General features: G+C 40.8%; 1 protein-coding gene across 1 annotated transcript in view; it reads left to right on the top strand.

The window, feature by feature from the left end:
* sema5a (sema domain, seven thrombospondin repeats (type 1 and type 1-like), transmembrane domain (TM) and short cytoplasmic domain, (semaphorin) 5A) overlaps positions 1-21,814 on the top strand; it is a 117,264-nt gene extending 95,450 nt beyond the window's left edge. The window contains exons 17-22 of the mRNA XM_035655538.1: positions 9,608-9,817; positions 12,007-12,177; positions 12,388-12,567; positions 14,686-14,706; positions 16,078-16,289; positions 20,382-21,814. Of these exons, the coding sequence (XP_035511431.1) occupies positions 9,608-9,817; positions 12,007-12,177; positions 12,388-12,567; positions 14,686-14,706; positions 16,078-16,289; positions 20,382-20,501 (914 nt within the window). The 3' untranslated portion in view covers positions 20,502-21,814. The remainder of the gene's footprint in view (positions 1-9,607; positions 9,818-12,006; positions 12,178-12,387; positions 12,568-14,685; positions 14,707-16,077; positions 16,290-20,381) is intronic.
* The last annotated feature ends 311 nt before the right edge of the window (positions 21,815-22,125 follow it).

Here is a 22,125-nt window from a genome sequence, read left to right as displayed (position 1 = left end):
CATTTCTCCAATATGTCCTCCTCCCACAATCCACCTCTCATAGATGCATGGGGTGCCTGAACCACTGGGACAGCAGTTAACTTTGCTTTAAGCAAGCGTCCACTGTAGAATAATTACCGCCACGGTGGTGGTGTGTATTGATATCCACTACCGGGACAAAGGACGCCGAGATCCCTCTGAGATGATGAGCACCCAAAAGGAATGGTGTGTCACCCGATAAAGATTTACTGTTTGGATTAGGCGGCTTGGTTTCGATTACACCTCCACAAACAACCTGGGCTTTTACTTTGTAAGCCATTACAAAACAGGTTGTCATGATTGGGCAAGTTACTTGAAAAATGTAATCAATTACACATTGGAAAATATTTACATTAGTTTAATAAATACCCAAAAGTAAAGGTAATTAATGAGTCATTACTTGTTTCTTTATTACTCAACCCGTAAACTGTAAACAGCTCCAAATCCTCTTTTCCCACAGGTAATTTCTACGGTATTTAACTTTTGTAGAAAAAGAACAAGATTGCCAGCCAACAGCTAGGAGATATTTACTCACCTTCAACAGCCAACATTAGCTGTGACTGACTGCATGAGCAGCTCCCTTCCTCAACTATAGGCTTACTAACTGAATGTAGGTAAAGCTATCTAAAAACAAACAACATATAAAAGAGACAACTTTTGAGGTTCTAAGAGGCTCTAAGAAGACATTTGTCTTATTTTAGCAGAGAGTATCCACCTCACCACATCTTTGGCACTTGTAGTCGGTCCTACATATCAACCCTCCATTAACCTCCTAGTAAGACAGTAATCACATTATTGTATTCAACACTGCATATGAACGTATATGTATGTTTGTATGTGTGTGTGCCTTCATTTTCATGTGTCTTAAGAAAATACAGAACAGTTAATTAAAATATGTTATATGTGCAAACAAAAAAACATTCGCCTTAGCATTCAGGATTAGTGAGTTTTCATTCTCCCGCCAGCCAACACTGGCCTTCTTTTTTTGTTTTCTCATCTGAAACATTGCATGAACTTTAAGTGTAATTTTGCTGTCTCGCCATCGCACTGATGTCGCTTCACAGCTGCTCAATAAAAAACCCACTCTGCCATGTTGTCTGAGATCTTCTTCGCCTCTCCCTGAGCAGGCAGAATGTCACTGTGTTTGTAGCTTTGAGCATCAGACTTATCAGATATACCTGACATTTGACGATCTGGATTGTATTTGAGGCGAGGTGCATGTTATTGATACACACCTGCAAGTCTCATCTGTGATGCACAGATATGAAAAATTAATCCCCCCGTCAATGGAGACAAAAAGAAATGTTGTTTGAGATATGCTAGCGACTTTCCCGACCTCTCCCCAGCTTCCCTTTTTCTTTTCGTCGGGTTGTCTCTTATATTAAGATCTCTATCTGTCTTTATTATGTGAGATAAATTATGAATATATGATTTAACCAAGCATTCACAATGAGCTTTTATATAACATACTGACTTGTTTCGTATCAGTGATCGTAGCTTAATGATAACGATGAGTTAATTACTTAAGATCTGTAGTGATTTAAAGACCTCTCTTGTCATGAACGCCCAGTGATTAGTCATGTAGCCATTTTTCCTTTTTATCACATTTTACATGCCTGAATGAAAAACCAAACATTTGATCTTTTGCATAATTGCCTGCATAGACATGTATTTTTAAATGTCCATGAAGTAAAATCTTACAAGCATTTTATAAAACATGGCTTTCATTTTTCTGCCCATTACACGGCTCTTCTCTTCGCTCAATAACGCCATATGTTTCATATAATACGTATGCATTAATACATAATAAATATTACTAGGTGGTTTACACGAGGCAGTTGATTTCTATATGTTCTTCTATGGACAGTGTAACAGTGTAGTATACAGTGTAGTGAGTGTCTTATTCAAAGAGAGCTCAGCTGAATTAAAGTTATTACAGATGCAAATGACCGTGCTAAACTCTGCCCCCCTTAGATACTGTTGCTATGCCTGTCATGCATCCTATCTTGATATGGCACATAATATGCAGTTTACAGTGATAATGGTAGCAGATGTACCACTGGTAATTCAAAGTCATTTTGAAATAATTGGTCCTTTATGTCAAACAGAGGTAGACAAAATAGGGATTTTCATCTCTAGCCACTGACCTTTGATTTTGTCAGCTGAAATGACAACTGTCCCTGGAAGGTGTTATCTAATTAAGCTAATGTTAGCTCCATAAATGTGTATCTCCGCTAATTCATTTTAAAACAAGACTCCTCTTAAATATGCACTTGATGGCTACATGATAAAACACAAAAAGTCACCATCCTCACCAGCTGATGATGCACAGAAGACATGGAAATAAAGGAGCATTGTTCTTGGATTGCGGTGTAGAGTTAGTTAGTCCTATATGTTTAATAAGGGAAAATGTTTGATCAGACTGTCACAGTATTTCATTGTACGTGAATGCTTTGAACACAGTATGTTTTCACTTTTTATTGTTGGGAGTCGGGACTAACAGATTAAACACACTGTAATCCATTCTTTATGCTCTTGCTCAACCTTCAAACTCTTTCAATACCATGTTGAGAAATCCAAAGGCCTTTTGTACATATTTTTGGTTGCTAAGCTATGACTGGACACTTTATGGGTTACTAACCAGCCTGCTATAATAGTCTGCATACAGCTGGAATTCACCCTCCCACTGTTGCCAGGACTGAAACCTGCTACCTGTCTATCATTAGTCAGCCTCCAACTAAAAAACTTCTGTGTTATTAGTCACTTTGTCTGTGCTGCCATAGGGCTGCACACTGCACAAACCCACAATTTAAATGATGATTTTTGTGAGGCCATATGTCTATGAAACAGATATGTATGTCTGATACAATCAATATCTCTACATAATGCGAATGATTCAAAAGTGCAGTCGTTAGTTTTATGATGCAGCAGGAGTCATTCAAGTTTAAAAAGGCTTTGACTACAGGCGTTCATCCAAGTTTTTTTTTCATTTGCATCTCACAAAGACAGAAGCAGACACACTGAGGGAAAAGAAAGCACTGGAAAGATGAAAGACATTTCAGTAGAAGGTTGCGAGTATGTAATTTTGTTCGGGATGTGTCGGTGAGTGATGGCTTCATTTTTTCCCAGGGAGAAACGGTGGCGTGTCAGCAGCCTGATGTGTTTCACTTCAGCTGATCTGATATCAAGGCCAGGGCCTTCTCATGGGCGACAGATTAGTTTCTCCCACACGGATGTCATGAGCAGACACTGAGTAGACACAGGAAAGTGCAGAGGGACGCCTCTGACGAATGACAACCATTCCAGTATCCTTATTGTCTTTTCTGTTTTTCTGTCCAGCACTCTCTGTTTCTGTCTCACTGTTTGTGAAGAAAGAAACATACTAGTTGAGCTAATAAGTGAACAAACAGTTGAGTTATACTGGAACCCTGAGGTGCCTCTTTCTATAGGAAACTGCTACAAAATAATACATGTGTATGCAAATTTAGATTTACATATACATGATATATATGTGTATATATATGTATATATATATATATATATACATATATATACATATTATTGAGATTAACATGTATTCCTTATTTAGGTAAAGTAGAAGTGAAGGTTACTTTTCTCCTAATTTTTTAATTATCACACATCTTGTTTTTCAGTAAGATTCAAATGGAAATCAACTGTATAGCAATAGTGAGTGAGGTAGAGGACTTTGGTGAGTCCAGACGCTGGTGATGGTGGAGGTGGAGTGAAGTCAGTAGGCGGGAAGTGAACGCTCTCAGTTGAATGTCCCAAAAAAGGAAGGTGGTGGTGGGTTGCATAATGGTAAGTCTGAAAGAAAGACAGAATCACAGACTTATAATAAAAAAGACAGTAACTTCCTTGTCAAATCTTCATTAAGAGTGTGTATCTTCGAGGGTGTGGTTTTATTTTGAAAAGCGTACACAATAAACATGTGTGCAGTTGCACTTAATTGCATATATTGCAATAAATGAAATACAGTAGGTCCATTTTTTTTTAATCTTTCTCTTCTTTTCTCCTGTTTGTCTTTGACAATCAATCTGGCTTAAATTGTGATATAGCTGCATCTCTTATGGCACAGCAACTCTAACTAAGCTGCTGATGACGACATCTCTCCGTATATGTTTCTCTATGCTTCAGTTCAATACGTAACCCTAGCCCTCTCCCAGATTACTGTCAGATGGAGTTCACAACCTTTTTGCAATTATCCTTGACACCAAATTTGCAGAGTGCCATTGCACTGCCAATGACATACTGCCTGTTTCACATTTGCCCCCAACATGGCACTCACTGAGTGGCACAGATTCTGGTGACACAGAGTCAACGAATTAGCAAATTAGCAAATCAGCGTAGGCGATGAAAAAAAAACCCAACTGCCTGTCAGAAAAAATCTACTTTGTTGGCACAAAGTCACTCCTTGCTCAACATGCCTGCATGTAATTATGGCTCTGAGCTCTTAAAAACATCACAACAGAAGGTTTTGACAGTACCTTCTAATCAGGTTTCAGTAATAAAGATTAACAACACCCAAGAAAAGTTTCTGCTCTCACACATGCTGACTTGGTGATGAGCTTGTCTTCGCCTGTCTTGTCTGACAGTGGTTCACTTTCCGCTTTGGTGCTTTTTTTGACCAATCAGACTGGATGCTACCTCAGAGTGGAGAGCAGCACTGTGGTACTTCAAATTACCAGGGAGAAGGAAATGGCTGGCTTTCTTTGATAGAAGCAAGGTTCCTTAGTTTGAAAAAAAAAATCAATCCTGTCTGTACTGTTTGTTGGCAATTTCAGGTTGTTGGAGTTGGCTCATTCTTTTGAAAGCACCTACAATTACAACAAACGCACACTTAAAACCCACCACTGCAGCCAGCAGTACCAGATGGTATTTTGTGTTACCTGTGATTGTATTGGCAAGAGGGATAAATGGAGAGAACCTGGTCTCAAATTCCCCCTCTTGATATATGCTTTTCCGGCTTTTTTCACTTAAACAAAAAGCAACAAAAAGCTGGTCATGAGAACTGTGTAAGGGCACCAAGGTCAGGGTTAAAATACATACTGGAAGTTACAAATTTATCTTAGATATTTAGTTTAATAAATTACTTAAAGCACCAAGTAAAGCACCAAGTATCATGGGTTTTACATTCCAACAATTTTTTAAAACATACCATAAAGTCATTGGCTTCTTCTCCACTTTCCAACCAGTTGCTGGTTTCAGTTCATTTCACTTGTGGTGACTTGGATGTGGAAGGTAATCCAGCAAAGTAAATGTTTAGTTGCCTTAATTTTCTTGTCAAAGTTGTGTTATTGTTGCAGTTTGGAGCAGCAGAGACCATTTTCAGTGCTCTCCTTGACAGGGCATTCAAGGGCAAATAATCTGTCAAGAGCTAAAAATTGTCTATCATACTTAGTTACATTGTCAGAAAAATCAAACTCACCAAACAAACAATAGGCAAACACAGACATGTAAAAACAATAATATGAGTCGGTTGTGTTGAAAGGTTTTTGTTTGGCAGCTGACGGGAATTTTAGATGGCAGTGATGGAAACAGTGTGTTATTTGAAGTTAATGTTCTAGAACTGCAACCGTAAACTGGAGTTTAACCAACAGCCTTGTAATGCCACAAAAAAACAAATATGGCTCATTCTAGTAGTAGGTCTAATATTGTGCTTTCAGTCCTTGTATCCTTATAAGCTTACAGACAGTCCAATAAATCTCTATAGTAAGTGGGGAATGACAGTTTGAAGGTGCAGGTTTAGCCTTTAATCATTCTTTTAAAAAATGTGTAAAACTCACAAGGCTCGCCTCAGGTGAATTCATGAAACATCCCACAACCTTCAGTAACGCCCTGACCTCAAGTCAGCATGTACGTATATCCTATCCTGTATATTGGCAAGAATCTGGCAAACGATACAGGGATTACGATTCAGTATATGGCAATATATTGCGATACTGTAAATAAGGACATACAGACAATTAAGGAAAACTGTCAAAGAACACATACTATAAAGAACACACCACCATGTCAGTAATCCTGGAAACAACCACCATCATAGCCCTCGGTTTACATTAACACACCGCTGTCGAGTGATTGATTTAAACCCAAAAATCAATACAGTATCACCAAACAAGATTTTGCAATAGGACATTTTCCGATATTTTCTTACCCCCCACAGTACATTCTTGTTCTTGCTATTTGTGTGTCTGCGTTTTTGTACGTGTGCACTGATCCCTTAGTCTTGCACCCTTACAAACTTTTAATTGGCTCTTCCATGAGGATATCCCTCTGGAGGGTTTCTGGGTCGACCATCGCTTGGCAGACCTCAGGACAGCTCAGGGAGTACTGTCATATTGTGGCACTGTAAACCAGAGCCCTCATTTTATGGTTTTTATGGCATGACACATGCAAAAAAAAAAAGCCAGAATGTTTTTTAGATATAAATATGGAGTGTTGGTGCAAACTTTCAACAAAATAGGTTCCTCCACAGGGAGACATTGCTGATCTGATAGTGAAGGTAAAGGAGGAGGAGAAGGAGGGAGGAAGAGTAATGGGGAGTAAATGTGCGGTTCTGAATCTAGGACAGCTTGGAAAAAGTACTTTTTTCTCTCTTGGTGTGGTCCAGTGTTAGTCTGATGTTGATAAAACTCACACATGACAGTACATCACACTTTACTGCTTAAGGTTAGAGATTTTTTCACCTCTCTGTCTCTCATATCTGTCTTTCTGTCTGCCCGTCTGTCTCAAAGCAGCGTTGTCTCTCCGGTTTGCAGATGTCGTCTCTGTCCCTGCCACTATCTCGGTTTTTCTTATTTCCTTTCATCTCACTTCTTTCACTGCCTGCCTTTACAGTTGCCTATACAGTAGATTGCACAGCATTGCGTGTGTGTGTGGCTTCACAGAATCCCTGTTTCTTCCAACACATGCATTCGTCTATATTCTCTCTTGCACACACAGGAGTTCATAAGTTTGTTTACAGCGTGTTTTGCCTTTGAGCAGGGTGTAAGGTTGAGCAATGGGAGGGAGGTTGGAACTTTTTTTTTTTTCATGGCCCATTTTCTTTGCAGCAGGGACTATTGAATGTTGCACTGTGTCCTTCTTAGTTTCGGCCCAGCTCGCGTCAGGAGAGCAAGGATTAATTCTCTCCGGCTGTGTGTGGTTCTTGTGCTGATCGATAGATCCAGTCGCTACCTATTTGAGAGGGAGGGCACCACGCTGTTTGTTTTGGCGACGGGAGAGCAAGCCCTGTGAAGCAGCATTAACAATACACAGTACATCAGAGCAGTCTCAGGCCGAAGCTTAAGCAAGCAAAGTGAGCGCTGTGTATGTACAGTGGGCACTAGAGTGATTAAGTGCCCATGTTTGCATTCGTGCATGCCTGTATCGGTGTGTTTGTGCAAGTGTGTCCCCAGATTCGGATCTTCTAATGTGTATGTTTGCATGTATAAGAGGGATGATTATAAAGCACTCCACTGCCTTTAGAGCAGAACAGTAGTCCAGTCTCTTGGGCTACAGAAGGCTTGATAAAGACTACGGGTCACAGTGGCAGGCGGGACTGTTCGTGCCACTGCCTGCTCAGAATCGATAAAGAGCAGGAGCCTCGACGGGCCTGTCAACGCTCATGCCAGCTTGATGCTGAGGTGAGTCGGCCTGTGCTCTGCCAAGGTCGACCGTAGTTATGAAGAGGTCGAGGATTTGGGCTAGGTAAACACACTGTCCTCTCCCTGAGAATACAAAGCAGCAGTGCCACGCTAACTGTCAGTGAAAAGAGCACGCTGACAAAACAACGAGGCCAGGTTGGAGGACAGAGAGAGGGGAGCGAGACAAAAAGCAGGAGAAGGTTAATGGGAAAGATAGACAGAGAGGAAGAGAAGGACAAAGAGAGGCAGTGAGCAAAATAGATGAGATAGGGACAATAAAAAAAGATAAATCAAGAGATTAGAAGTAGAATCAGACAAAAAAGGAAGGTTGCTGTGGCACAGTCGAGTAGTTCAGACTCTGGATCCAGATGTTTTCTGCTGTTTCAACAAGACAAAAAAACTCCCCTCTTTTCTTTAGAGGTAAAGAGATAGAGTCTGAAAGAGCCAGAAAGATCAGAAGGATGCAAAGCAAATACAGCACAGACACAAAATGAAGTCTTCCATTGTGAAAAAGTAGATAATAGCCCAGTCTGTTGAATGAGAACTGCTTGGACAGTGACTGTAATTTCATTGGAGGTGATTATCATTCACTCAAACAGAAGAGTTCACTCCTTTCATTCAAAGAGGCCAGAAGCTTTCTCTCTCTCTCTCTCTCTCTCTCTCTCTCTCTGCTCATTTCCACGGCTCTGATTAATGCATGCTGTAATTATAGTTTAATAGAAATTACAGTTTCATATTTCATTAGGAATCCTCTATTTGACTCATTCCAGATGAGAGTACACAGATTAGTCAGCTGATGTTGTTTGATGAGGGGGCCCTTCGCGTGTTGACAGGAGACACTCAGCTCTCACTGAATCCATCTTGAGAGAATGACAAGAGGTCTGTGAAGAATTAAATGATGGATTACATTTGTGCAGCTGATTTCTGACGCCATTGGTATCTATCTTTCTGTCAATGTACTGGATTTAGCTTTATGTCCCATTCTACTGTGTGAATTTTACCTTTTACTTTTTTTAATCTGACTTTTTTGCTCTGTGGTAATAGTATACTAGTATAATATTTGAAATAAAAAGTCCTGAATAAAATTATTTTACGTAGCCTACTTCGGTTGCTTGACAAAGTGCAAGTACACTAACAAGGCTAAGAGTTTACAGCCATGCTAGCAGCTCTGTGAGGTTGCACAATGGTGGTTTGACCTAAATGCTAATATCAGCATGCTAACAATGCTAATATGCTGATGTTTACCGGGTATAATGTTTACCGCATCTTATTTTAGTGTGTTAGCATGCTAACATTTGTTGATTAGCACTAAACATAAAGTACAGCAATGTCATTCATTTTGCAAGTATTTGGTCATAAACTAAAGTATTGGACAAATGTGACCTAATGGTAGTGCTACAAAATTCAAGACAATCTAATAGTCTAGAAATATTTCAGTCTGGATTAATGTGGTGGGCCATGGTTACTACCATGGTTAATGAATTGCATTTTGTCATTCTATCTGCCTAAGACATAAGTATGATTTCAGGTATAATTTCGTAAACATACAGAACTTCAGATTGACCCTACCTCTTCGTTGTGGTGTTTTTGATGAAATTTGTTGAATTGCACAAAATAACTTGATAACAACACTAAACATGTAGTGGGCACTGCTCTCTCAGGGCAAATCAAGCTAAAGCTTTTAGAGATACTGATACTCCAAAAGCTTTAGAGTAAAGGCACTGTTATCAAGGGCTGATCTTGACTCTCTGCCCTCTTTGTTCTTCAAAACAAATGCACACAGTAATGGAGGAAGTATCCGCTGCTTTCTTGCAAAAAACAGCGTTTTTTTATAGGAAATGTTGTCGGAAAAAATGAGATAAGCTAACAATGCCACAGGCACAGTAGAAGTTGTTCTGACAATAGTCTAATTTTCTATGTTGTCCCGACTTTATTCCCAATAGGAGAGGTGCTTCGTCTCGGAAGGATCTCAGGCCACACGGTGAACGGTGGCTGGTCGACCTGGAGTTCCTGGTCCCAGTGCAGCAGAGACTGCAGCCGGGGAATCCGCAGCCGGAAGAGGACGTGCAGTAATCCAGAACCTAGGTACGGAGGTCAGACCTGCCTGGGGCCAGCACAGGAGTATCAGGAGTGTAACATCACCCCTTGTCCAGGTAAGAAATGCACACATATACACATGCTATAAGCCAGTTTTAGTCTCAAAGATACTGTACACACACCGTACAAACACCATTGGGACAATAAACAGCAGGACACGCAGAGATAAGAACATTTACAAGACCAGAAGTCAATTACTTTGCCAGCCCTGTTTTTCACTCTCGCACAAATAAATACACACTACTCCACACCAAGCTCAAGCTATGTTTTTCCTTGATTAATGGATAAAGAATTACAGTGACAAAATGACTTACCAAATCATCAGGAACTACAAAAGAAATCAGTTGCAGATAAGAGGTGTGACGAAGACCCCAATTTACACCGGGAATCAGAGACAATCCCTGTGGCGCTCCAGTATGTAATTACATTGCTGGGTAATTATGCTGCCAGCTATGGGAGGCCATATTCTGTTGTGAAAGGCCTTGAGACAATGCATTTTTAACACTCGTCAAAGCAGAAGACGGCCAGAGGAAGCTTTCTAATTAAAAGAATACTCTGTCTGACAGGGGAAGTAAGCTGTCTAAATGGAAATCCACTGCTTAGTTTGGCATAAAGCACACCTGGTATCCAGCACAGGCACCAACCAGACAAGCAGGAGCATTGTCTCAGATGATTAATAATCAAGCTCCCTAGAGTAGGACTTAGGTATCCTAATAAAAGCCTGGATCTGCGCGTCATCTTGAGCCGCCACAATCTGTCTTCATAGATTCCGCCACGCTGTAAGCGAGCAAAAGAACCCAAGAGATTGAGCGGCCATCGATACTATTTTTACAGGCTGTTAATTCATTCAGTGAAAGTACATGCCATTCAGCTCCCAACAGCTTGAGCGCACTCGCTAATAGGGTAAGCTGTTATCTGCTGCAAGCTCAGATGAAGACTTCGGATGGATCTAAGAGATTCGTTTCGACAGGAGAGCTCTGTCTGTATGGTTGCCACAAGTGTTCCCCCAGAGTAAAATGTCGAGTGAATGTACTTTGATTTTCCTCGCCGCATCACTATGTTAATACATGTAGTACACCTATTGTGTTGGCTGTAATAATACCGTAGCTACAGTATGTTGATGAACAACACCGCAATCCTGTCCCCCAAAGGAACCGGCATAAGCCAGCCTGAGTAGCAATGAATACTAATGCATACTCAATTAGCACCCTTCTAAAAGTGAGATATTATTTTGAGGCAGGCCGACGGTGCCGGTAGACCAATTGTAATCCTCCCATGGCTAATCCAGTGCTTTTTAAATGCGTTAGCGCACTGTGAAGGAGAATGAGAGAAAAGGTGTTATGCCTACCATCCATCTGGTTTGGAAACAAATGAATCTGTGTTTCTCTTGCGTCTGCGCCCGGGATGAGGCGATCCGTCATCGAGGGCCAGGAATCGACTTGCACGTCACTTTGTGATAGAGAAATTACAGGGAGATGACAAAAAGCATCGGCAACTTCAATTACCTGCACTGTGCTGCCAGCCATCATCAGGTCTTTAAAAGCAATTCTCAAGTGCTACAGAAAAGGCAATATCTCTTTGCCACAATGAAGTACGGTTTTATCCAGATGATTGACCAGAAGGATATTTACTTCTGTTGTGATTCATGGCCAAAGATTGCCCCCATTTTATTGCTCCTTTTCCTCCCTTCTTTTCATTTCTCCCACATCTCATTCATCTATTTATGTCTTCTCTTGATACTGTCATGAATTTTCACGTTTTTAACTGTCTGTTGTTTACCACTTGGCAACACGTGAGGGGAGGAAAAACAACAGCAGATCGCGACGCTTCATTTATCTTTATTAATCAGAGGAGAGAAGAGTATGGAGAGGGGGGCAGAGGGTCAGGCTTTTGCTGTAATAGCTAGGTGAAGCACACTTCCTGTCACTTCAAAACACTCACACACATATTCAAATTGCTTTATATTTGTGCGTCACGCATCGCTGTTTGAAATGGCGTGGAATGACTTCCAATCACTTGATGTTCAGAGGAAATTGTCTTTTGAAATGACCTGGAACCAAAATCCTAGAAAACATGAAAGCACAAATATTTAGAGGCTATTTTCCTAGAAAACAAGAAACTGAAGTTTAGTAACTATTTCCTGTTTTTCTACAAACAATCAATTACACAAGTAAAAAGTGTTTATACTAACATAGTCGTACAGTTTTTTAGCATTAACATGAACAATATGATATCCTTGGTTTAGTGGACGGCAGCTGGTCATGCTGGTCTTCATGGTCCAAGTGCTCTGTGACGTGTGGAGGGGGACACTACATGAGGACGCGAACTTGCAGCAACCCTCCACCAGCTTATGGAGGGGACATCTGTCTGGGCCTGCACACTGAGGAGGCACTGTGCAACACACAACCCTGTCCAGGTACACACACACACACACATCTCAGTGATAAGCTGCTTTAGGGCCATGACTCGGCCACCAATCCATCACAGGTTCATTGCTTATTTTCTTCAGTCTCTCAGAGGGCACTCATGCATGACTAATGTGCAGCTGAGGGCCCACACACACACACACACATAAACGGACACACACTGGACAGGCTCTAAGATAGACTGTCATCGCCATTTCCAGAGAGCTGGTCCAGCTGGTCGGAGTGGTCCCACTGTGACTCCAACGGGGCCCAGATGCGCGTGCGTCACTGCGATGTCCTGTTTCCCACTGGAAACCAGTGCTCAGGAAACAACAGCGAGACCAGGACATGCTCCCCTGACTCCAACTTTATACCAGGTGATCACACACTCCGACACAGTCGCCTCTTCTCTTCAGGAAAGTCTTGGGAACTCATGCATGACTTAACTTTGAGCGCACACATTCATTCTGCACCACCCACCACCATATGCCCGCAGCGGTAATTCAGTTCATTTCCAAGAATCCTGTGATAATGAAATATGTTATTGATCCCTCTAAGGGACTCGTCTCAGGTCAGAGGTCAGGTTCAGCGACAGTGGAGCACTTTTGGGAATGATGGGTTTGCGCATGTAGCTGGTGCTTGGCTCAAGGACTCCTGAGTGTGGCAGGTGATTACATGGGGGCGTGAACCCGGGTGCTACACTTAAGGGCTGTCTTCCTACTCATTCCAACAGCCCTGCTGCTATATTAGTTTCATTATGAGCCTAGCAGTCTTGTCAGGCCATGCAAAAAGCACTTACACCAGCAGTTTTACTTTTTTCAAATGTGGGAGAAATGGCTGCTCTATGCGGTTTTCTGTACCTGGTCATTCTAGTATTTTCTTTATTTCTTTACTATTTTCTGGCATGTTTAAGTGATCATTTGCCCTTTAATAATGCAACCTTTTTCTTAATGTAACAGTAATGGCAGTGTTACTCTAAGTAGAAACTGTGTGGGAGCTTTTCTCTTGTTTGTTCACAGTGCAACAACTTCTTAAATGTCAACTCAACTTAATTAACTACATGTGAGGTACTAAAAGAATTTTTATTTTTAGAGAGCCACTAAGATAAGGTAAGATAAACTTTGTTCACGCCACACAGGAAAATTAACTCTTGGCTAACCCCTGCCCACCTAACTTCACCTACACCTTTCTAGCTGTCGTTTTCACACAGCACATCCTACAGTTTACAATGACAGCACTTTCAGCTTTACCACTCAAAAATGGCTCTTTGATTTTTGGTAGTCAAAATGACAACTGCTGCTGGCAGAGCTGTAGTGTGTGAGCTAATTAAGATAATGTTAGGTCCATTAGTTGTTTGATTTTTTTATGTTTCAAGCACACTTGTTAAAAAGGGAAACCTTGTAAAAGAGTCTTAAATATGCACTTGGCTATATACCAATATAATACTAAAAACTTGAGGCTATAAAGCTGCATATCCCAGGCAAAAAGTCAGCATCCCCACCAGTTGATGATGTTTGTAGTAGACATAAAGAAATAATGTCTCTTTACTAGAGAGACTTTCAATCAGTAATAACTAATAAGATCTGTATGTGTTGCACCAATATGAGGGTGGAAATGACATTTTAATCTCTTAAAAAAGCGCTATGGACCCTTAAAATTCTTCAAATGCAAAAAATCACTCTTATCACAACCCCATGCATAAGGCATGTCTGTTTACACTTGCTAAGCTAAGGGGTTTAGGGAACGTTCAGTTGAACAGATGTTTAAAAAACTCTTTCAGAAAGTCCTTCTTAAACCTAAATATACACACACACAAATATCTCACACACACCATTAGTATTGATATGTGCTTAGACAGGCATCTCCCTATTGACATCCAGTAATGCAATACACTCTAGAGCATTGATCTGTGCTACACAGAGATCATTAACACTCCTCCCTGTAACAAAGGATGCTCATGTTATTCACATTGTATCACTGCAAACACTGCAATAAAATGCTATAAAATGCTTGGAAAAAGTTATATATTCATGCGTACAGTCCTGAAGTTCTTCAACTTCAGGAATCATTAATTATTGCATAGAATAAACATTTGATTGAAACATAAATTTGTAAGCTTTTCTGTATTAATTAGCAGGGATATAATAGTCATGAAAACCCTTCACAGGTCTTTATAGAATCACCCATTTGCCTTTATACCTTATCATCCATCCCCTTTAATGGGAAAGGTAGTCCATTAAGGTTCATTAGCAACGTCTTGTACTTCATTTCCTTTAATGAGAGCTGATACTTTTCATAAACCACTCCAGGTGCCACAGCCGTGATTAGCTCACGGAGTTTTTACGATAATCTGTTTCATATTGAGTACAGCTTTCATCTCCACGCTCACCTTCAAGAGTACAATTTGTCATGCTAACATGGGTGTGCTATGTGTACGATGGTTTTTTGCGCCCTAATTCTGCTGGCCTTTTGCGTTTTTTCCTTTGTACAGAAGTTCCGAGGTCTGCACGCCTAGCCAGGAGAAGAGCGCGGCTCGTGGAGTAATTTTTTGTGTGTGTGTGCTGTGTGTGGTGTTGAGAGAGGGAGACAGAGCAGAGGAGAGGAGACCGACGAGAGAGAGAGAGAAGAGAAAGCGAGAGAGAGAGAGGATAACACCTGGCATTGCACATATACAGCATCTTTGACAATAAGGTAGCTTTCCAACCCTGCTTAACAGCATATAAATCCAGCTGTAAACGCACCCAAGATACATTACGGAAAAATGGTGATCTGATCATATCTGGATGTAGTCAAAGATGCACTGGATAAAATTTGTCAAGTTTTTGGAAATAGCACCGCACTTCTCAAGCCATAAATATAATCCTCCCAAAAAGAATAACATCAATTTAAGGGAGCACAGTAGACAACATCTCTGCTTATGTTGCTGACTGTTGTTTTGTATACTGTTTGTAGAGCTGCAGATGACTTGGCAAACTTAATATTTAATCTACACAATAAAATTGTAATTATGAAAAACCTACCACAGTGAATGACCAAAACACTGTCACCAGTTACAGTTGGAGTTTGAGTAAATCAATAAAATCACTTTTAACAGTATTGCATTACTGCCCAGCTGCAACAATACAGTCTGAGTAGATAAAAATGCAGATAGACTCATCTGCGCCCACAGCAATAAGCTACGTGAGAAGGAGCGAGGCTTTAGGGACCTTTTGTGCCCTGAGTTTTTCCCTCTTACACGGGTTACAGGCTGCTCTTGCTATCATTACTTATCTTGTCGGAGGCTGTATGCAGTCTAAGAAGGAGTTCTGCAGTGCTCAGGGCATAAAAAAACAAACTATTGTTCTCTCCTTTACATAAAATTGCTTATAGTTTGCAACTGATAGCAAACTTATATTTTAGCTGACTTGTGTCTCTATCCATTAAACATGATGTTCAGAAGGGACTAATTAATTAAATCATGCATAACAGATTATATCAATTTCTTATTGCTTGATATAGCAGTGTATAAAAATACAGGAAATATCTTTTTTTTCCTCAGATGTAAATTAGCTTTTTTTAAGGAAAAAGATGTTATATTTGACAACTGAGCATAAATTTGTACTACTTCGATGTGTACTATATCTAGATGAATGTTGCTAATGCCAGTTATAAACAAGGCATTCTGTGCATGTTACACAACACTTACACATTTTTCATCTGAGACATACAGTCGGTTCTAATAGCAGTGACAGTACAACAAAAACAGAAGTCAAAGAGAAAAAAAGAAGCAAAATTTTTTTCCTCAACAGTCTCAAAGGGTCTTCCTTATTGCAGAACACTTCATCATTACCATATGAATTGCAGCTTCAATTACCACTTCCACTTGTGTGAACTGACACACAAATACCCCCAACCTCTCTTTCTGCCTCCAGACTTCAACCTCTTCCACATGATCGCCGTGGGGCTTAGCAGCTCCATACTCGGGTGTCTGGTTACCCTTCTGGTCTACTCGTACTGCCAGCGCTACCAGCAGCAGTCGCACGATGCCACCGTCATCCACCCCATTTCAGCGGCTCCGCTCAACACCAGCATCACCAACCACATCAACAAACTGGACAAGTACGACTCTGTGGAAGCCATCAAGGTCTGTGGACAGGTTTGCACTGGGTTCACTGCGGGTCGCGCTTGTCAGATGTCCGGATGTGTAGAGGCAAAGCAGCAGTTTCTTACATTTCCGTACTGTTTGACTTAATCAATTGATGTCACACTCTGAGTCAGTGAGCAACGGTTTGCCTCTTCCTCCAGTGTCAGTTGTGATTAAATACACTTCTTACTGCATGACTCTCACTGTCACACCACCTCCTGTCGTGCACTGACACTCTCTAGTTGTGTAACAGATAGGCAGTTGTGCGTACATCCTCTCTCCGTGTGCTCCTCTGCTGTGTGTCTCAGTGTGTGACTTTGTTCTGTGTCAGTGGTCATACACTGCTTTCTCATAACATACTAATGAAATTACTTATCGTGCGTGGGTAGGTAATCAGCGAAGACGCTCTGCATTGGCACATTTCCCTGCTTAGACAGGTTCTTTGTGTCATTATTGCATTCTGAATTGCAGACAGTCGGATGCACCAGAGCCAGGGACAGAGATCCAGCTACTCTCATTGTACAAATAGCCTCTTATCCACTGATACATCAGGCCTTTAGTGCCAGACTGAGCTGGTGATTAGTGCTTGTCCACAGCTACTTCATGGTCCAGCTGGGCTTTTTTCAAGGATTCCCAGTGATCCGTGTTAAAGGGTGTTTCAGCCACTTAAACACACTGTGCATTTTTTACCCTAAAAAAAGGAGCTTCAGAAGCAGGGAATCTGGTATCATGAGATTATGCCAATAAAATAATTTGCCTCAAAATATTCTTACAAATTACATTTGCCTGGCACTAGCTGGCCACTTAAAACTTCTGGCACCAATCACTTTTCCTGCTGATAAGCAGATATTGGATATGCAAAGCGACATGGCATAAATCATAGTTGTAAAGAAAGCTAAGCTTGACCATTTGCTAACTTGAGTGTAGTTACTGTTGTTACTCCTGTCAAGCTTTCCATTAATAGCAGTGGCAGATTTTAAATTTGTAGTAATTTTTGAAACAGATGTAGATAAAAGGAGGCTTATATTTCAGATTGTATTAGCTGTTGCTACTGTTTCTAGTTTATTAAACCAATGTTAGCTTCATATGTTCTTTGTTTCTCTTGTTTTCTCTCTCTCATTTTGAAACACATTGTATCGAAAGACAGAGGCTGAAACGGGCAAAAAGTCGCCATCCTCACCAGCCGATGCACATAGAAGACATGGGAGAGAGCATTATTCTTGTATTACAGTGTACAGCTAGGTAGTCCTAGTATTGTCAGTTTGATAAAGAATAATGTAAGATCTCACTGTTATACCCTGTTTGGTTGCTTTGCTCAGATACTTGCTTGCATTTTTTTCCCACAATAGTACATTTTCACCTTTAATGTGTGTGATGTGAAGAGAAAAGGCTTTTAGATGAGGACTAAACGTAACGTTGGCTGCGCTTGCTGGTGTGTAAACTTTCCCAAATAAAATCAAGATCAAATAAAGAGCACAACAGAGCCCCTAATGTTAGACAAAATTCTGATAGCATTCGGGCAGTGCGGAAATAGTACACAGTGGAAGTTTTTTTTACTAACGTAACTCATTATCCCACAAGCTGATGTAGTTAGGTAATGATATACTACCCAATGGCCTTAGAAGTACGGTTCTGTTACTGTTTAATTGGGTAGTTTAATGAGGTAGTTAGCTAATAACCATGTTTGTAGCTTATGTTAGAACTGACAGAATAGAGAATAAAGACAAAAAGTCTTTACACTTTTGCTCTTGAGTTTTGGTCATGCTAGAAAAAACACTACACAAAACTTTTTAAATGCAGAGTAGCCCTCCTCTTCAGGAACATATGCATCACTTCAAAAAGTAGAGGGATTCAAAGCTTGGCAGACCGGCTATGATTGGACATTCTCTGTTGGTTATTGTCAACTTGATTTTACTGTAAGGCTGATGAATCAGCAGTATTTTCGGCAGGATTTCTTTTAATTTGTGTTTGATATCCTCTATTCTGTCAGGAGAAGTCTGCAATATCAGATATATATTATAAACTAAGTGAATACCTGGATCTCTGTTTGCAAAACTACTTCACAGATATGAAAGTGTTTTGTAAAACTGCCACAGAGAGAACAGACCCTCTGGCTCGGAGCAAACGTCCCCGAATGTAATTTCATTGTGGAAAAAAGGTGTGAGGAGCGTTCATCTGTCATGCAATTAGAGTCAGGAGCATAGAGCATAATTCAGTTAGTTCTATTGCGGATAGAGGTTGATATGAATATAGACAGTCAATGTGAAAATACAAAGGAGCTGCATGATAAATGAACACTGTCTAATTTTCCAAAGGCACGTTCTGCCTCCAACCCTCACTCACTGAGCCTAAACAGTTTGGATGTTGCAGTGAATTTTCAACCATTAAGTGTGCAAAAACATAATATGCCTCCTTTGAGCATTTATAGGGAGGGAAGATGAACACCTGATGCCATATTTTAGAGTTTTTGGTTCACATCCTGATGATCCTAGTCCTTATTATTATTCTCAATATATCATAGATACTGGTTTCTTGGCCAACTGGTGTATTTCCAGCAGTCTAGTCACCGTTAAGCTGTAGTTTTATGTACAGTTTATTATATTTCCAGGCTTCCTGTAAGACAGAATGTGGCCTTAGGGTTTCTTTGAGGATGACTCTTCCCATTCCTCTCCTCCTTGCAGCCAGATGTGTCGGTACTCTTGCCCTTGGACGACCCCGCCATGCACCAGCCTCTCTCTGCTAACATGGGGGTGTCCATGCGTGGCCTGGAGATTTTCTACTAACCACTGACCTCTGACCTCTACAACATCCCGCCTCTTGACCCCCCCAACAACTCTTTGAACCCAAACCACTACTACTTCCTCTTCCCCACCGTGCCCCGCCCTTCCACTTCCTGTGGCACTTCCTGTGTGTGGCAGGTTGGAGTACAGACTCTAGTTTCTCTTTCTCTGCTCAGACCCCCTTCATCCCTCCATCACGACCCCCACCCCCCTTCTCCCTCCCAGCTTGTGAGAAGGCAGTGTATTCCTCCTTTACTTTTCTCTTTCAACAAGTGCCTCCATTTGCATGTCTTTTTCGTGTTTGTCTTTCTTGTTTTGTCCTCTAATTTTACTTAATGGTTTGATTTGATGGGTTGAGAAAGACAATTCATTGTGATGCTGTTTTATTACGCTCCTCTGTTACCTCTCTATCACCAATGCCACTTCAAATTTTGTTTACAGCACCAAAAAACTCAAATGTAATCATTCTTCTGCCAATTAGAGAGGTTTAAGGCAAGAAGACAAAGTAGATGATGCTAACAAGCATCGTAGCACAGCTGTTTAAAAGCAGCCATGGGGCCACCTGCAGAGACACATAACCGTCTCTGGGGCTGCGGGAGTGTTGATTACATTCCCTTTGTGTGCAAATCACATAATGGGAAAGAAGCAAAATATATGAGTTTTTTGTCCAGCACACTTGTTCCCTATCAGTGTCAGTCGGAAACATTCATCAGCTGCAAATGCAGCATCATCAAGTGTTCAATTACACTGCCCCAAGGGACTCCCAGCACACACTCTCAACAACAGACTGGATATGAACACATCCATTTGCCAAATTGCTGATGTTGTATTGAGCACCACATCAGGGGCTCATTCCATGTTTACTATGTCACACGGGGACAGAGAAGATGCCCCCATGGCTCTTCCTTATTGTTTAACAGAAAAGAGACCCCCTTTTGATCGATTTTTATGGCTTAGATTGTCCTAGAGGACCAACAATCCGAGGGCCATAAAAACTGCTGATGCTGGGTATTAGGGATGACAGAGGTGGACATATGGACGCGCATCAAAATAATTTAGCCCTGTGGTGGCTTATCATTTTTCCAGCCTGTTTGCAAATGCTTTGACCTTGCTCTGTGAAATGTATGTTTCATTCACTGAGCGGCCTCCCATTGATTTGTGTTGCTCCTTTTTTTTTCTTTTTGGGCTAGATGGATTTGCTTTTACCTTGCCATCTGGGCTGAAAAGTCACTTGATCCATGTGCCACAAACAAGTCCATACTGACTCCTCTCCCTTTCTCCTCTCCATCTACTTCTTTTTTTTTATTCACAGGCCTTCAACAAAAACAATCTGATTCTGGAGGAAAGAAATAAGTACTTCAACCCACAGCTTGCCGGGAAGACCTATACCAACGCATACTTCACCGACCTCAACACCTACGATGACTATTAACTCTCCATTCGAGTTCAGACTCCATACCATAGAGGGGAAACCAACCCTATCATCCATTTTGACCGTATTCTTTTCTTTGTGCTTTGTATTGAGATTCGTGACACCATGCGTGGGATAGTCCCACTCTGAGACTCTATGGCAGCTGGTATGTAATGAAAACACAGACACACAGTGTTGCCAACAGGGGGAAATGCCCACTTTCTCTCAGGTGCCTTGGGGTACACTTGGAAAGCTCAATTTTTGACTCTGGCTGAGAAAAGGACAACTGGATTTCCCAATGTGGACAAAAAGGGAAAAGTAAGAAGTCAACTCAAAGAGACTGTGGGAAATGTGATCCCTTTTAACTTTCCTGTGACGCCTCTAAAATAGACCTGTATTTGTAATGATGGGAAATAACCACAAAACCGCTTTGCATGACTTCATCTGACGTGTTTTCTCTGCCGTTCTCTTTCGTTTTTTGCATGGTTGATCGCATTCCAGGGTGTGGGGACTCGCTGCAGCGTTTTTGCTGGTCTTAGATTCAGGACTGGTTTTGGAGGTCATAAAAACAAAGACTGTGGGGATGCCTGATGGCTTTTGCCATTTACTGCTGCAGCAATCTCCAAACGGATCAATATCCACCCCCCAGTCCTAGAATCAGGATGTAGATATTTGAAGTGTTTGGTCAGGTTTGTCCACTTTTTTTGTTTTTCTTTTTTTCAGGCTCCAGCAGCTAGCAGTGATTGAACTTTCAATGTAACATTTTTTGTGTTTTGTGTTTTGCTTTGTTTGTTTTTTTTTTGTTCCTTTTAAAATGTGCATATGTTTTTGTACAGGAACTTAAGTTTGAAGCCTATGTCTGTAGTTTTTCTAAATACATTTATTCAGTGTTCAAGTGTTTAAAGAATAAAACATTTCCTTTGAAAAAAAAAAAACAAAGTTTATGTGCATTCAGAAAAGTAATCGGGAGTATTCATATCAGCCTGCATCAAATTCAGTCTTTGTCACCGTACTTTTTATATTTTTTGTAAAGAAAAAAAATAATGTTTTCGAATTTTGATAGTGTTCGCTATTCCTTTGGCTTCTGAGTTAAATATGTATTTGTGAGAGCAGGATGTTAATGGCATTTATTGTACAGATGGAGCGTAGCAAAGACTATTCTCCTGAACCCCAACTGGAGTGCTACCCGCATAATATAAGATGAAATCCCTTCATCAAGTTGAGATATTTCTGTTCAGAGTGTATAACCAAATATTAGGTTATTCAATGGCTCAGTTGCAACTAACTCTTTTTACATGTTTGCTTGTGTTACTGTGCATAAATTAAAAACTGCTTCATACACAACAGACTTGTCAGAGTGTGAGATGCATTTTTCTCATTTGTAAAACCTTCGTAGCCTTGACCTCCTAAAGTTTTATTTTCTCTGCTTATGACATAGAGATGGCTTCAGTTATACTGACAGCAATGAAATAGAGCACTCAGTTACAAGTGTGAGACACTTCTGTCCACTGTGGTTTGTTCTGACAACTTTGGAGACTTTGATATTCCTCGAGCAAAACACTGTAAAGCCACAGCACCGTAAGCACACACCAGCACTTCATAAATCACTCAAACCCAGAGTGGAAGACTCTCCCCCCCCCCCCCC

The sequence above is a fragment of the Morone saxatilis genome, unplaced genomic scaffold (genome assembly GCF_004916995.1).
Source record: "Morone saxatilis isolate NCDOM2014 unplaced genomic scaffold, NCSU_SB_2.0 Contig0, whole genome shotgun sequence".
Classification (NCBI taxonomy): Eukaryota; Metazoa; Chordata; class Actinopteri; family Moronidae; genus Morone; species Morone saxatilis.
The sequence above is the reverse complement of the archived record's forward strand: the minus strand, read 5'-3'. Positions and strand labels throughout refer to the sequence as shown.